This window comes from Canis lupus, chromosome 6, assembly GCF_011100685.1.
Source record: "Canis lupus familiaris isolate Mischka breed German Shepherd chromosome 6, alternate assembly UU_Cfam_GSD_1.0, whole genome shotgun sequence".
NCBI classification, from domain to species: domain Eukaryota; kingdom Metazoa; phylum Chordata; class Mammalia; order Carnivora; family Canidae; genus Canis; species Canis lupus.
This window is the reverse complement of record NC_049227.1, coordinates 69,434,489-69,450,056: the sequence shown is the minus strand read 5'-3', so window position 1 is coordinate 69,450,056 and position 15,568 is coordinate 69,434,489. Positions and strand designations below refer to the sequence as shown.

Sequence of the window (15,568 nt, the reverse complement as noted above, 5' to 3'; positions counted from 1 at the left end):
TGCAGGAGTTTGCAGAGCAGCACTCCTTGAACTCCAAGGAACTTCTGCATTAGAGAAAGGATACTTACTTATACCTCCCTATTATTCACTGAATAGTTCTAGAACTATTCAAATGAAAATGAAATGTTGATACTTTGTTCACTCAGAAGAATTAACACCATTTCAAAAATTCAGAAACAATACAAAAACATTAGAGAAGAGCTCTTAATAAAAACATTAACCATTTTTATAACAATATTGTCCTCTCCTACAATAGAGAAACTAAAAAAAAAATCACAATCAAGCTTTGCTATCCTGTCACAAAATGTATAAACAGGCACCTGGGTTGCTCAGTCCGTTAAGCGTCTGCTTTCAACTCAGGTCTGAGGGTCAGTCCCAGGGTCTGAGGATAGAGCCCCGAGATGGGCATCCTACTGAACCTGGAGTCTGCTTGTCCCTCTCCCTCTGACCCTCACTGCTGCTCTGCTCCCCTCCCCCATATTCTCTAATAAATCAAACCCTACTCAAGCACTACTTTTCAGCAGAGATTAATGGTAACTGAAAAGTCAACAATTGTATTTTATAAAATTTTCATTGCATTCAAACAACATAATGCAGTCTGAATCACTTTTACAATCAAGGAAGAGATTTCAAGAATACATGAGAATTTAAAAACTAATAGCTGTTTAGAGGCTAAAGAATCAGGCCTGATATTCTTGTTTAATTTGTGCTCTACCAAATATGGATTCCTAGTTTGATTCACTTCTATCTTCCCATAATGTCAAGGGGAAAAAAAAGGTAGAAACATACATTTTGATTTTCCAATGTTTTGAAGACAGAACTGGTAAGTGGTTATTTAAGTGTGATCACCAAAGAATCCCAACCCCATCCTTTTGAGTTACAGCTTGAAATACACAAATATAAATCTCTAAAGTGTACCGGCTGGAAACCCTGAACTAGAGTAGCAATCTGGTGCCCCGGTGCTGAATTTAGCTCAGAGAGTATTTAAAAATCTGGAAATTTCACATTAAAAAAATAAGTCACTGGGATTCTCTGGAAAAATGATTGGGCCATTTGGTCTAAATTACCAGATGGCAAAGTGAGCTAGGTAGGGACCAGGGACCCTAATCACTTGTCCTGCATTAATGAAGAACTGTCCAGTTAAAAAAGCCAGTAGCATCTCTTTTAGTACTCGGTTCTCTGAGGGCAAGAAGCTGTTCTTAGACCTCTTCCTTCCAAGAACAGCATAACATGCTGGACAAAAAAAAGAAACTTAAGATTAGATGGGGATTTGGGAAATACAATCTGATGCTTTTAATATACTTTAGGTAAAAGTTCGGATATTAACCTAACTTGTTCTCTTGTTCCAAGTATTCCTCCCTGTATTCCATTTCTATCTCTCAGACAAGCAGCTACAACTGACATAAGCATCTTCAACTGTAATCAAAAGGGGAAATTCAACTCAAAAGCTAAATTTAAGCATCTCAGGCTAAAGATCAATTCTGAAAAAAATAAATAAGTTATTACAGCAAGACATCTGTAAAGAATCATTATCATTACAGCAAAAACATTGAGGCAAGTGACCTATTGGCATAAAAAGAGTACAAGAAATCCAGCTTGAAGACAATTTCTATATTTAAAAAAGCCATCTAACACAATTGGGAAATTACAGCTTAGCCAAATAACGAGGTCCAGTTTTTAATTAAAGCATGGTAACCCAAAGTCTTTCAGAAGTTGTATCCAACTGTACTCACCTCTATTTCCACCCTCTTTCCCCCAACCAACATTATCCTCCAGCGACTTCATTTCCTGGGTTCCTGTCATTCCAAAAAACCCCATACCTTTGCACATGCTGCTTCTTTTTCCACTGCTCAAACTTTCACTCATTCTTTAATGCCTTGCTTAAAATATCAGTCCTTTGGCAGTTAAGCACCCCACTCTTTGGTGTTGTATACAGTGCCTGACTCACAGCTGGAACTCTATAAATGTTTACAGAATAAGTGGATAAATTAACGGTGCCGCTTTTGTCTACTCCTCTCTGAAAGTATTAATCAGATAGTACTATCCGTTTGCGTTTGGTTCCTTGACTACATTATCACTTCCTAGAAGGCAGAACTACAATTCACACAGTAAAAAGATCTCTTAGGACCTAAGTACAGTGTGTAGCACAGATTAATTCAATACACTGGTTGCACAAAAAATAATTCAGGTGAGTCTTCCAACCCAGTCTACTAAAAACCCGCTAACGGTTTCTACCACTATACAAATGTTTCGGTCGCTATTCTAAAAGCGTTCAGAAGTAATCAAATTCAGGCGAAAGAGTTGCACAATCGGTATTAATGGTGACTTTTTGTTGACTACATCTGATTATAACCAAGTACAGGCAAGTTACTTATAATGTGTTCCCATGATAAAAAAAAAGCCAGCGCTTTTGTTACATTATTACAGATCTTATGCAGCTTTGACTCCAACGATCCTGTAATAGAACTGGACGGTGGAAAAAAAAAAAAAAGTTAACGAAGTTACCTCCCAACGCACACAGAAAACAGACCACCAAATGAGTCTGACTGCCGTGGGCCTAACACTGTCCTCCAAATCTAGCCCCTAACAGGAGAAAATGTCGTAACGAAGAAAATAAAGTCGCTTTCCCTGCATACAATTCCAGGCATACCAACAACAGACATTTTAAGTCCCAGTCACTGTAAAGGACTATCTAAAAGTTCAAATCAAGAAGTCTTCGAATTTCCTGAAGTAAATCTTTTTTTTTTTTCCTTCTTTCTTTCTTTAAAAAAAAAAAAAAAAACAGCTTCCGTTTAGGGAAGAACTGCCTTCGGGGCAAATGTACGCAACCTACGTAATACAAAGAGGTCTGGTCAGTTTACGACTCTGAAGTGAGAGGCAGATTCAAATTGAAACTTCGGGTATAATGGGCCCGAAGCCATTTTGAGAAATAAAGGGGCGAAAGGGCCGGTGGAGCCAACCCACTGACACGCAAACCCTGCCTGAGGACGGAGTCCACGTCGGGATCCCAGCGCCGCCTTACTAAGCCTCTTCCTGGTCGGCGTGAGCTTCACCTCGAGAGCCCCAACGGGCGGCAAGCTGGCAAGGCGGCTCTCCTGACACAATCCCCCCCGGCCATGGCTCCTGAGGGCAGACCCTAGTCCTCTCCCAGACTCATTGCCAGAACCTTCCGCGTTATTGTGTGAGAACTACGCGCGCTCGATCCCACGGAGGACGACGTTCGCTCTGAGGGGGGAAAAGAAAGAAAGAAAGAAAGGAAAAAAAAAAAAAAAGGAAACGCCAAGCTAACTCCTGAGAAGGCGGCGCGACTGCCGCAGAAGCGAGCGAGCGAGCGAGCCCGAGAGCCATCTGCGCGAAACGCGCGTCGCGGGTTCCAAGTGGCTTAAAACCCCAACGAGCACAAAACCCGAGTTCCAGGCGCCCAACTACCACCGGCGTGGGGAAGCACGAGTCTCGTCGCATTTCAGAGGCCGGAAGGGCACTTCTTCCCTCTTCCTCATGCGCCCAGAACTAGCGGCCTACTCAGCCGGCGGCCAATTACCGCGAGCGGTCGCGATCCCGCCGCGCGGACCGGACTTACCTGCCGTGCTCTCTGCAGCGCATCTTTGAACGCATCGTTAACGCCGCCGCCGCCGCCGCCGCCTCCACCACCAGCTGAGCCAGAAGAAGGCGGAGGCACTGTTGAGTAGTCTGCCATGTCTACGCTACAGTGGCCGCTGCCGCTGCCTCGCAGAGACCTTCCCTCAGCCAACTGCTAAGAAAGAAAGAAAATGGCGGCCGTCGAGGCTGTATCACATTCTTGTGCGACCATCGTGCCGTAAAGGGGCGGAGACTGGAAGGAGAAAGTCTCGCGATGTTTTGAAGCAACGGACCGGTGTGGGTGCGTGTGTGTGGGAAGGTAGGGCTGGAAGGAAAAAAAAAAAAAAAAAAAAAAACCTAGGGAAAGTCAGAGGGATGTCGCGAGGCTTGTGTTTAAGGTCTCGCGAGACACGGGGTTTCTTTTGGCGCCTCCTCTACGCGTATTCTCTTGCCGCGGCCGTGCGGCTAGTACTTCCGGGGTGGCGCGGGAGGCACGCGCGGTGACCCTGCTTGCCGGAGTTTCCGAAGCTCGGAAGAAAAGAGTCGCTGTTTTTTATTGGTTGCGGCCTCGGGGAGGGACTGGGGGGTGAATTTTCCGCCGGGGGTCATTCTGTGTATCCGTGGGAAAGGGGGGTAACGTCGGCAGGCGTAAGGACGACGCGGCCGCGTCTGGAGAGCGCCGCGCCCGGGACGCCGCGCGGAGATGCTCGCGAAGCCGCCCTCCCGGCCCGGCGGCACCTCGACCTGACTCTCAGGGTAGCCGAGGGTCCCTGTGCCTTGCTTCTAGGTGGACAGGTGTGTTTTATCGCCAGGTGGGCATGAAGTCAGGCTGGAGGCCGCCTTATGCCTCGGGCTGATGTGGATGCTTCGTTGCGGTGTGGATGAGGCTGTGGAACGGAGACCGCCGTTTCCCTTCTTAAAAAACGTGATTGTTCCTAAAATCTCGTCACCACGCGTGGTAACCTAGTGTTGTGTGTGTCCGGGGGCCAGTTTAACGGAGGTCACCGTAGGATTAACAACAACATCCGTTTTCTTTATTTTTCTTTTTTTTCTTTCTTTCTTTTTTATTTCCCCCAACATCCGTTTTCTGGACTAAAATCGACTTTGTGTCTTTTTAAAAATAGTGTGCCCCAGCCCCGGGGCCCAGGAGAACCCTGTTTACCGTAGGACGCCGTTCCCGGTGGTCCTCCCGGGACTGACTTCCGGTACGTACTTCCGGTTCCCCTACTTCGGTTACCGAGTAGTTTGAGACCGTCCGGAGCGTTTGGTGGCAGGACCTTTACTGCTTTACTAGAAATCAGTAGTTGCAGACTCGTTGAGATGCTTTAGGCGTCGATCGAAGTGATGCCGCTCCACCCCCTCCCCCACCCCCAAAGCCTTTCTTTTTTGATAACAAAGACTGGAGTAAAACGAACTTTACCAACTCTGGCAATTTTGTGTTTGGTGACTCGGGTCGAAAAAAAAAATAAAAAATAGCACGTTTCCCATTGCGAGTGTTCGGGGTCTTTGGGGTGGACTGTCCACCAGTGAAACCCTTCCTACCATCTTAGCCATCTACAGCTTCCATTATCTATCTCCTTAGATTTGGAGGGGGGCGGATTCGTATTAAAGCAGTAAATGTATTGGACTACGGATGGAAAGAGAACTGGCTAAAAAAAGAGAAAAAAAAGACTAAAAGCATGGTTGGGGCGTATTGCTGGACAAAAATTTTTTCAGTTGTGTTTTGAGAAAGTCTGTCCAACAAATGATACTTGTTGATCAATTGGTTTTTCGCATTTTATCAATTAGACCTCTACCAGTCAGTCCTGACCAATGCAGAGTTGACCACAGAGTGATAGAATTTACTTCTCCACACAAATTAGCTTTATTTCAGACAACTTTAGTTGTCTCTAAATAATGAAAGGAAAAAATAAATTAAAAAAAAATAGTGAAAGGAAGGATCTTCGTCTGTAGTTTATTTGTAGGCTCTCCTGGAACCAGGGTGGGAACCAGTTGGGATTGGTTTAGGTCAGGATTTCTTGACTTCAACACTATCGACACGTTTAACCAGGTGATTCTTTGTGCTGTAATAGGTTTAGCAGCATCCTTAGCCTCTACCTAGATGCCAGTAACATAACACCCCCTCCCCCCACATACCACCACACGCTCAATTGTGACAGCCGGAAATGTCTCCAGACTTGGCTGATGTCCCCTGGTAGGCAAAATCATCCCACCTTAACCACTGGTCATCAGCTTTCATTCCTGCCCCTTCCTCTCCATTGGAAAGACCCATTTACCATACTTTCGTGGTAATGTTGCAAATTCTATTAATTTCCATTTAAACTCTGCCCAAGTTATCATCACTTCAATCTTGGATTATAATAGTGTTCTACTTGATTTTTCTGCTTCTACTCTTAAATCTCCACGATTTGCTTTTTCAAAGTATGAAGTTATAGGTAATAGACACGCAAGGTCTCAAAAGTAACAAGCACCTGTTACCAGTACTTTTGAAGCTCAAGCCTCTACCTGATTGTATAACAATTGTTTATTCATATAGCAGCTTGAATGATTTATTTAAAACAAATCAGATCATCTCACCTTTGTCTTCTTACTGCACTTTTTTTTTTTTAAGATTTATTTATTTCAGAGAGAGTGTGCGCATGGTGCAGGTTGGGATAAGGGCAGAGGGAGAAGGAGAGAGACGGCTCCCTACTGACTGGGGAGCCCAACACTAGGCTGGGTTGGATCTCACGACCCTGAGGTCATGATGTGAGCTGGAGCCAAGAGTCAAACACTTAACCCACTTAACCAACTGAGACACCCAGGTGCCCCAAGTATTGCCCTGTAAATCCTATCTCCTGAAGTGGTGTAGGGGTTCCCTAAGATTGGACCACTGTCTCTAAACACTCCTCTCTCATTCTTCACTCACCTTGCTGTCCAAGATACTTTCTGCCTTTGGGATTTTATATTTGCTCTTTCTTCTTTCTGGCCTGGATGCTCTTAAAGACTTTCACACGGATGATAGATGTGTCCTCATCATTTGAGGCTCAGTTCAAATGTCACCTCATTAGGCCATCTCTGACCTCTAGTTGTGGCATTCTGCAATACCTGCAAATGTTTATAGCATTTATCTGAAATTATGTTCTATGTATTTGTTTATTGCTTCTTTTCCTTTAGAATATAAACTGGAGAACCAGGACTGCCTACCATTGACTAGTCCCTAATGCATAATCTGCGTTCTAGATGTTTGTTGAATGGATGCATATTGAAAAAAATCTGCCTCTACGTTTGAGTTGGTTTTGTGAACTTGGGCAAGTAGCTTAGTGTCTGTCTGAGATTTCTCATCTATGTTAGTGATAATAACTTGCTTTACTCTCCTCAAATGAGGTATCTGAGAGCTCTTTAGAAACCAGAAAGTACTGTGCAAATGGAAACTAGTTTTAAATGTGTAATTTGGCTTCTGGCATTTTATAATTAAAAAAGGATAACCTATGTACATATTTTGGATTGCAGCTATGTTCAAATCTTAGGTTTGATAAATCCAGGATCCATGAGTGGCTCAGCAGTTGAGTATCTGCCTTGGGCTCAGGGTGTGATCCCAGGGTCCGGATCAAGTCCCACATCAGGCTCCCCTCAGAAGCCTGCTTCTCCCTCTGCCTGTGTCTCTGCCTCTCTCTGTGTCTCTCATGAATGAATAAATAAAACCTTAAAAAAAAAAAAAAAAAACAGGATCCTGCAAGAGCAACTGAATTGTGGGAAAACCAACCAGTGACTTTTGATTAGGCTATGTGAGTTCTCAGTCCATTTGATCTTCTCAAAGCCATTTGTACTTTGCTGGTTACTGTAGATAATTTCATTGTAATTGATGAAATCAGGCTTTTCTTGGCTATATTCCCTTTTGCAATATAAATTTTCTTAAAAGTGGATGTATCATAGCTAATGGTCTAAAATTGGCTAATTGTGCTTTGAGAGATTGGCTGAATATTTGGCTGGATTATATTTTATAGATTCTTACCACAGAAATTAATATTTCATATTGCATCCTGAGGATGAAGCTAAAGTCAGTGTTTTTGAACTTCCAGAAGTCTAGCAGGGAGCATCTAGATTTACCAAATAACAGAGTGAAAAGATTAGCAAATGTAATAAATGTGGGGTTATTAAATGTACCGGCAAGTTTTCTTCATTTACCTTCTGATTTATTGTTTACCAAATGACTGTGATTTTTTTCTTTGCACTTTTCACTTTTGGATGTGTTAAATCTATGAAATATAATAGACTCTTATTTTTAACCTGGAGAAAAATAGTCCATTATGGCTTTTTTTTCCTCCTCCTAATCCATTATGGCTTTTTAACGGGCCTTTTTTTTTTTTTTTTTTTAAGATTTATTTATTTGAGAGAGGTTGGGGGGAGGAGAGTGAGCGAAAGAAGAGAGAGAGAGTCCCAAACAGACTGGTGTGTGCATAGCCCAACAAGGGGTTCGATCTCAAAAAAAAAAAAAAAAAAGTTCAATCTCATCACCTTGAGATCGTGACCTAAGCTGAAACCAAGAGTGGGATGCATAACTGACTGTGCCACCCAGGCACCCCTTAACAGGCATTTTAGAATGACAAAATTGTACAGGCTTCCTGGCTCAACTTTATACCAATCACCTACCTCCTAACCAGTCTTAGCCAAAAGGATCTCATAACTTCATGCTATACTCTGTGTCATTTAAACCAGGCCAGTATTTCCTCAGTACACAGTCACAACAGATTCAGGTTAGATTTGAGGAGGAAAGTGGCCACTTCAAATTAAAGTAAATGGTCCAGGATATTGTTAGGGTATTTGATCATTAGGTTGGTTATTGGTTTAATGACCTTTACATCCCTTCTGAGTTTCTAGAATTCTATTTCAGACTAAGGTGTGAATGGAAGCAGAATATGTTAACATTTTAGAGGACAAAGTTATTAACACAAATTAACTTTGGAGTATTTTGGAGGACGATATTTTGACCAGTGTCTGAAACTGGAGGCAGCCTTAGATATGGAAAGGATTCTGGACTTGGTCCAAGAGGACCTGCATTCAAGTATAATCAATATGCTCTTTGGTAATCACACAACTTCTTCCTGTTACCAGCATACCAAAGAGAGGGCATTTTAATCTGTTTCTGAAAAATAGCCAATAGTAAGAGATAATAAAAAGTCTAATATTTTTACACTGTAATTTCTGTTTTCCCTTTTGGAAGCTACAATACTATCATCTCACTCTTCAGTTGTTTGAAATTTCTCTGATTTGGTTGCCAAATTTGTTAATGTACCCTGGTTGAAGGGCTGTAAGAAGACTGAAAAATACTAGGGTATTGCTCAATATCATTGATTTGCCCTAAATCCAGCCTTTTATCATCCTTGTCATTGTCCTTTATCCATAACTACAGAGCTCCCTTTCTGTCCGGTACACTTCCCACCTCTTTTATTTTACTGTTGCCTGGTAATTTCCATTTTTCCAGAAAGCTTGTCCAGAACTCTAAAATTTAGGGATTCCTATTTGTTGTCATGTACTACATCATGGCAATAATAGCATAATATCACTTATTGTTTGTTTGGAGTTAACCACCAAATTGTAAAGTCTGTGACGATAGGGGCTGTGTCTTTCTCTGTGTCTTCACTGCATAGCACATTCATAGCAATAGCTAATAGTGGCTAGTGCTCCATACTGGGTTTTGCCTATATTTTATTACCTAAGTGCTTTACCTGTGTTTAATTCATTTATTCTTACAATGGCTCTAAGAGGTGCTATTAAAATCTCTATTTTCTGGGATATAGGTAAGTTAACTAATATGCCCAAGGTCACACTTGATCTTAGCCAAAAGGCTGAGAAGCGATGCCCAAGGTCATGTGTCCATGTCAGTGATCTGAACCCAAGCAACCTGAGTTGAATCAAGCAGAATCTATAAAAAGTCAAGTAATGAAATGTATCTCTTTGTAATATCTGTGATGTGGTTTACAACTTAGCATTTCTTACTTGGATTTTAAAATACTTGCATTTTTATCAAGATACATGCCAAAGTTCTTCGTAAGAAGGCAGTTTTTAATGTAAGGTAACAAAAATATTACATACAAAATTAAAGAACCCTTGTGTCGTATAATATGAAAGAAGTTTGTTTTTCTGTGTTAATTGCATTGGCTGGATTAGTAACATGCCTTACTAAAGTATATATAGGATGTGATGTGTGTGTGAGAGAGAGCGTAAATGTGGTAAATATATTTGGTATGATTAGTGTTATTTTTCAAATGTATTTTCAGGGGGCTTTTGGGTTTGTAATACACATCACTAACGTAATTGTAAGCCTCTTCAAGAAAAGAATAGGATTGGACAGCCCCGGTGGCTTAGCGGTTTAGCGCCGCCTTCAGCCCAGGGTGTGATCCTGGAGACCTGGGATCGAGTCCCACGTTGGGCTCCCTGCATAGAGCCTGCTTCTCCCTCTGCCTGTGTCTTTGTCTCTCTCTCTCTCTGTCATTCTCTGTGTCTCTAATAAATAAATAAAATCTTTAAAAAGACAAAAAGAATAGGATTGCTTAATTTTTGTTTTTCCTCTGTATCATCACACAACATCTATTATAGTATTTATGCTGGTTGCATATTGGTTTCCTTTATAAAATAGCCCACCTCCCAAAAGAAACATACCAAGAGTTTTTAAATCAGTCTTCTGAAAATTAAAAGTAAAATTTTTTACAGACAAGGGTTCTTTGTGAAATAAATTTTCTTTGCCCTTCAGTGAAGGCAGAAGGTATATATGGGGGAAGAGGGAGGGGCTTGCTTAGGTGCCATTCCTAACATTACTAGATTCTTCAAATTTAATGAGAGAAGGACCATTCTTACTGTATTGTACACAAGGCCTCTTTGAATATATATTGCATTTGGCTGGTTGCTCACATTTGTTGGCAACCTGCATATAAGCAGGATCTGTCCTTTGACCAGGATCATGGGAGATACAGCATAGTGTCATAGAATATATAGGAAATTGGATATCAGTATTTAATGAAAAAATTTTAGAGCTGCCTGCCCTTACTGATAAGCCATAACTCTCTCAAGCTTCCCCTTACTATAGGAATAATGCTAAGTTGAAAATATGATATTCTTGACAGCATCTGTCTCAAAAAACTGGCCTTTACCTCTCAGTTCCTTCCTGAGTGATTTCAGTTAATTCTATAGCATACATTCCAATAATTTATAATAAAAGTGGTATATAATGATGCGGAATATAATATATAATGAAACTACAGAATATATGTAATATATATGATTTAATAATTTTTAAAAAGATTTTATTTATTCATGAGAGACAGAAGCAGAGACACAGGCAGAGGGAGAAGCAGGCTCCATGCAGGGAGCCTGACGTGGGACTCGATCCTGGGTCTCCAGGATCACGCCCTGGGCTGAAGGTGGCACTATACGGTGGAGCCACCCGGCTGCCCTGATATAATCATTTTTTTAGGCCTGTGAAAGTTCAAAAAATTTTTAATTCCAGTATATTAACATACAGTGTTATATAAGTTTTCTTAATTTACTCTGATTTAGTCCTGTATTTATTCCCTAGATGTATTTCCAAACCTATCTCCAAGACTCCTTTTGTGTGTTGCCTCAAAACCAGAATGTCGGGGTGTCTGGGTGGCCCATTCTGCTCTGGGTGGCTGCCTTCAGCTCAGGTCATGATTGAGCCCAGAGTCCTACATCATTGACCCAGCTCCCTACTCAGCAGGGATCCCCATAAAGTCCTTTTATAAAAAGGACACAAGGGGGCAGCCTGGGTGGCTCAGTGGTTTAGCACCGCCTTCAGCCCAGGGCCTGATCCTGGAGACCCGGGATTGAGTCCCACGTCGGGCTCCCTGGATGGAGCCTGCTTCTCCCTCTGCCTGTGCCTCTTCCTCTCTCTGTGTGTCTCTCATGAATAAATAAATAAAATTTAAAAATAAAAAAGCACAGGGATCCCTGGGTGGCGCAGCGGTTTGGCGCCTGCCTTTGGCCCAGGGCGCGATCCTGGAGACTCGGGATCGAGTCCCACATTGGGCTCCCGGCATGGAGCCTGCTTCTCCCTCTGCCTGTGTCTCTGCCTCTCTCTCTCTCTCTCTCTCTCTCTCTCTCTCTCTCTCTGTGTGACTATCATGAATAAATAAAAATTTAAAAATAAATAAAACAAAATATCTAAAATAAATTTATATTTTTACTGTTATTTTCCCCTTATTTTATAGTCAAAACATGTTTATTTTTTCTCTCCGTGCTTAAATCATGTATTTATATGTCAGTTCCTTTCACTTCTGTTACAGTTATCTTTTACATTAAACTTTTAGCCAAATGAAGGTCAAAATTAAAAATCATCTTTTAATGATTTAATGATGACCTTAACCTGACTAACCAGTTCCATTGATCTTTTACTTAATTCAGTGCATTGGTTACAGGGAACTTTTTTAAGATATTAAAACTGAGCCTCAATTCCCTTTCCCAGAGACTGATTTAATTGGTCTATATCTGTATGTGTAACAACTTCCTAGGTTGATACTTAAAAGTTCAACCCACATTTGAGAACCACTGAAATATAACTGAAGCCTACGTGCTCCATCAGACTTTTGCTAATTTTTGATGCCTTATAGTTTGTTCTCTAGTTGTTACGGGCATATAGTCTGGAGAACTCAAGACCTAGAAGCATTTCCTGTTTTTGAACTCTATCAATTTTCTCTTGATCTAGGGGATCCCTGGGTGGCTCAGTGGTTTAGCGCCTGCCTTCATCCCAGGGTGGGATCCTGGAGTCCTAGGCCCGAGTCCCACATCGGGCTCCCTGCGTGGAGCCTGCTTCTCCCTCTGCCTGTGTCTCTGCCTCTCTTTCTGTCTCTCATAAATAAATAAAAATCTTTAAAAAAAATTTATCTAGGCTAGGGCAGTGTTTCTTAAGGGTATGTTTGAGAAACCCCGTGCATTATCTGGGGTATTTTTTAAAAATGTAGATACTTGGGTCCCACCTGCACCGAATGAAACATGTTTTTAGGAAATCTTATTTTAAAAAAACAGGCTTCTTAGTTGATTCTTAGGCTTATCAGTTTGAAAACTGCCCTCTTTTGCAAAAAAGTTTAATAAATGCAGAATTTAGCTTAAATTTTGTTTGTCCAGCCAGACTAGTACATGTTCTGAAAACAGAGATCTTGTTCTCTCCCCTTTTTTCTCTCTGTATAAGAGAGCTGGTTGAGGACTGGATCTTACTCTTTGGTTTGCCCAGTATGGTGTAGTGCTTTTATGTTGGTAAAACCTTTTGTTGTTGTTGTTTTCCTAAAGTCTTAATATAAAATTGAATTGTTATAGTTAACACTTCCCAGCAAAAGCAGAGTTCAAATTATTAAATATGTGAATGTATGAATATTGACTTTTGAGACTATAAAGCATGGAAGAGAAGTTTCACTCAACTTTTCTTAGAATAGCAGACTTGGAAAGACCTTGAAGATCATCTCGTCTGTTTGTCATTTTATGATGGAGTTAATTATGACCCAGATTGCATGAGAGCCATGCAGATTAATTACAGAGCCAAGACTAGACTCCTAATCCAGTGCTCTTTATTTCATCAAAGAACGGAAGCAGCAGTGATTGGGTTAAGTTTCAGTTGGAGGTTTTTTGCTTCTTAGGTACAAGGGGAAAAAGAATCTGCAGAACCAAAAACATCTTGATTTTTGTAATCAGGACATTTACCTTTACTTAACATTTATGTTTTGAAATAGATTACTGAAAGGATTTTTGCCAATGAAATCCTTAACTGAAGATGGGTGGGTATGAGATCTAAAGCCCACTTGGCATACAGTTTTGTTGTTGTTTTTTAGTGGAACTTTGCTTCTCTGTCCTGACATTTCCATGTCTCTATTTATAGCAGTGATCTCTTTGGAATTTGCCTTCTGATTCTGTTTGTTCTTTTATGTTGCTTCATATTAACTGATATTCTCACTTCATTTTTGTTAAAATATATTTGAAAGGACTTGCAAATGAAAAGAAGGAATTAAAATTTTTAAAAGAAACATCTGAAATTGTTATTTTTCTGTGATTTACCATAATCATTGTTCATAATAGGTCATCTAATTGTAGTACCTACTGATGCAAATACTAATTTTTCGAGATAGAATGGTAATTTATTTTTGAAATTTAAAATCATATGAAGCCTACAATAAATTTTGTTTATCCAGGACAGATAATACTATTAGATTCTTAACAACCCTGTTCTTTAAGGATGTACTTGATGTAGGTGAAGACCAAGAGATTTTTTTTGAGCCTTTAAAATGGTAAACTCCTTAAGGAACTGTTTTATTTACCTTTGTGATTAACATAATACCTGTAATCCAGTAGGTGCTTATTTATTCAATTCAACAAAAATACTGGCCATTGTTCCAGATGCTGGAGATACAATAAATAAACAAAATAGACAAATATGCTTACCCTCATGAAGTTTATCCGGGGGAGTGAATGTTGAATGAAACCATGAATCACTGTGAAGACTCCCACCTTTGTTTTCAGATCTTTGCATCAGTCTAAAAAAGAATAATCAAGGGGGATCCCTGGGTGGTTCAGACGTATAGCGCCTGCCTTTGGCCCAGGGTGTGGTCCTAGATTCCTGGGATCAAGTCCCACGTTGGGCTCCCTGCATGGAGCCTTCTTCCTCTGCCTGTATCTCTGCCTCTCTCTCTCTGTGTGTCTCTTGTGAGTAAATAAATTTTTTAAATCTTAAAAAAAAAAAAAAAAGAATCAGGAGTTATGAGTTCGAGCCCCATGTTGGGTGTAGAGATTACTTAAAAATAAAATCTTTAAAATATAATCTGTAGTTTATTAAGCAATGGGTTGAAGAGTTGGAATGGAAAAAAGAAAACTTGATCAGATCATTAATTAAACATTTACTTCCTAGTGTGCATATGTTATGAAATATTTGAAATAGTCACATAGTTGCCATTTATTGTCATTCTGATTTTCATTCACTTGTGTTCTGTTTCCAACTTTTGAGTAAAGGCCTCAGTTGCCAGCCAAGCCACAACCAGGGAACTTCATCTCAAATCATAACACTACTGAATGCTGCTGACTATGCTGGCCAGAAACTCCATATCCACTAAAGTTCTAGTTGTTTGTTTATTGTCTCTTCTTCACACCAGAGCATGAACTCCACAGAGCATCTTGTGGATTTTGGTTAGCACTGAATCCCAAGTAAATAAAATAATGTGCCACATAGTAAGTGTTTGTTAGTAAATATTAAGCAATCAGTCCCTGAGCACTCAAAATGCAGTTAATTCCCCCACATCGGTACAACCTACATCTAGTCTTCAATTACTCAAAAAATAAAAATCTTCAATTCTAATATTCTCTCAAGAAGAGGTTTTTTCACTTTATCTTATTTATTAATATATTCTATTTTTCTGACATTTCCCTTTTTTTGAATCTCTATTACTTCCTGACCTTAGTTCGCTAGTCACTTCAAGAATTCCAACTCCCATTCCCATCTTTCAATAGTGCCTACTCTAAATCCACAACTCTTAATCACTTAAAATAGACATTGGATTTAAATGAGCTTCAGTTCACCATTTGTTACTTAAGTGCTAGGTTATTTAACCTTGCCAGGTTTAACCTTTTTGAGTTTCAGTTTGTTCATTTGTATCTAAATCTGTTTTATTTTTAAATTAAATTTTATGCCCAATGTGGGGCTCAGACTCCCAATCCCAAGATCAAGGGTCACATGCTCTACTGACTGAGCCATCCAGGCTCCCCCTGAGTTTCAATTTGTTGTTTGATACCCTAAGCATGGCTATGAAAATTAAAAATGAGATATTTTAACCAGATGCTATTTCCTATAAGTAATGAAAACCCATATTAAATAATAAATTTTAAAAAATCCAGGCATAGAGTGGTCGCCCTAGGCCTGGTTGATTTAGCAGCTCAGCAATGAGATACCCATTTTTTTTTCATCTTTGTCCTCTGCCATCCTCAGCATGTGGCTTAATGCTCCTAATGATTGCAT

At 40.4% G+C, this 15,568-nt stretch overlaps 2 protein-coding genes and 1 long non-coding RNA gene across 27 annotated transcripts in view; 1 reads left to right on the top strand and 2 right to left on the bottom strand.

The window, feature by feature from the left end:
- FUBP1 (far upstream element binding protein 1) overlaps positions 1-3,870 on the bottom strand; it is a 40,328-nt gene extending 36,458 nt beyond the window's left edge. For 5 of the 21 annotated variants that reach the window (XM_038541600.1, XM_038541592.1, XM_038541597.1 and 2 more), the window contains exon 1: positions 3,581-3,870. In XM_038541600.1, coding sequence (XP_038397528.1) covers positions 3,581-3,697 — 117 coding nt within the window. In that variant the 5' untranslated portion in view covers positions 3,698-3,870. The remainder of the gene's footprint in view (positions 1-3,580) is intronic. The other 16 variants (XR_005361377.1, XM_038541586.1, XM_038541585.1 and 13 more) reach the window with 8 other exon arrangements.
- The window catches only part of DNAJB4 (DnaJ heat shock protein family (Hsp40) member B4), a 44,224-nt gene continuing 32,303 nt past the window's right edge, over positions 3,648-15,568 (top strand). Inside the window, exons 1-2 of one of the 5 annotated variants that reach the window (XM_038541615.1) lie at positions 4,204-4,374; positions 4,704-4,784. The gene's annotated coding sequence lies outside the window, so the exon portion shown is untranslated. Of the gene's footprint in view, positions 3,899-4,203; positions 4,375-4,703; positions 4,785-15,568 lie in introns of those variants that run through there. The other 4 variants (XM_038541617.1, XM_038541616.1, XM_038541618.1 and 1 more) reach the window with 4 other exon arrangements.
- Positions 10,020-15,565, bottom strand: LOC111096442. The gene is made up of 3 exons (XR_005361381.1): positions 15,502-15,565; positions 14,005-14,096; positions 10,020-10,083 (listed from the first exon to the last, which is right to left on the bottom strand). It is a non-coding gene; the product is annotated as an uncharacterized LOC111096442 (long non-coding RNA).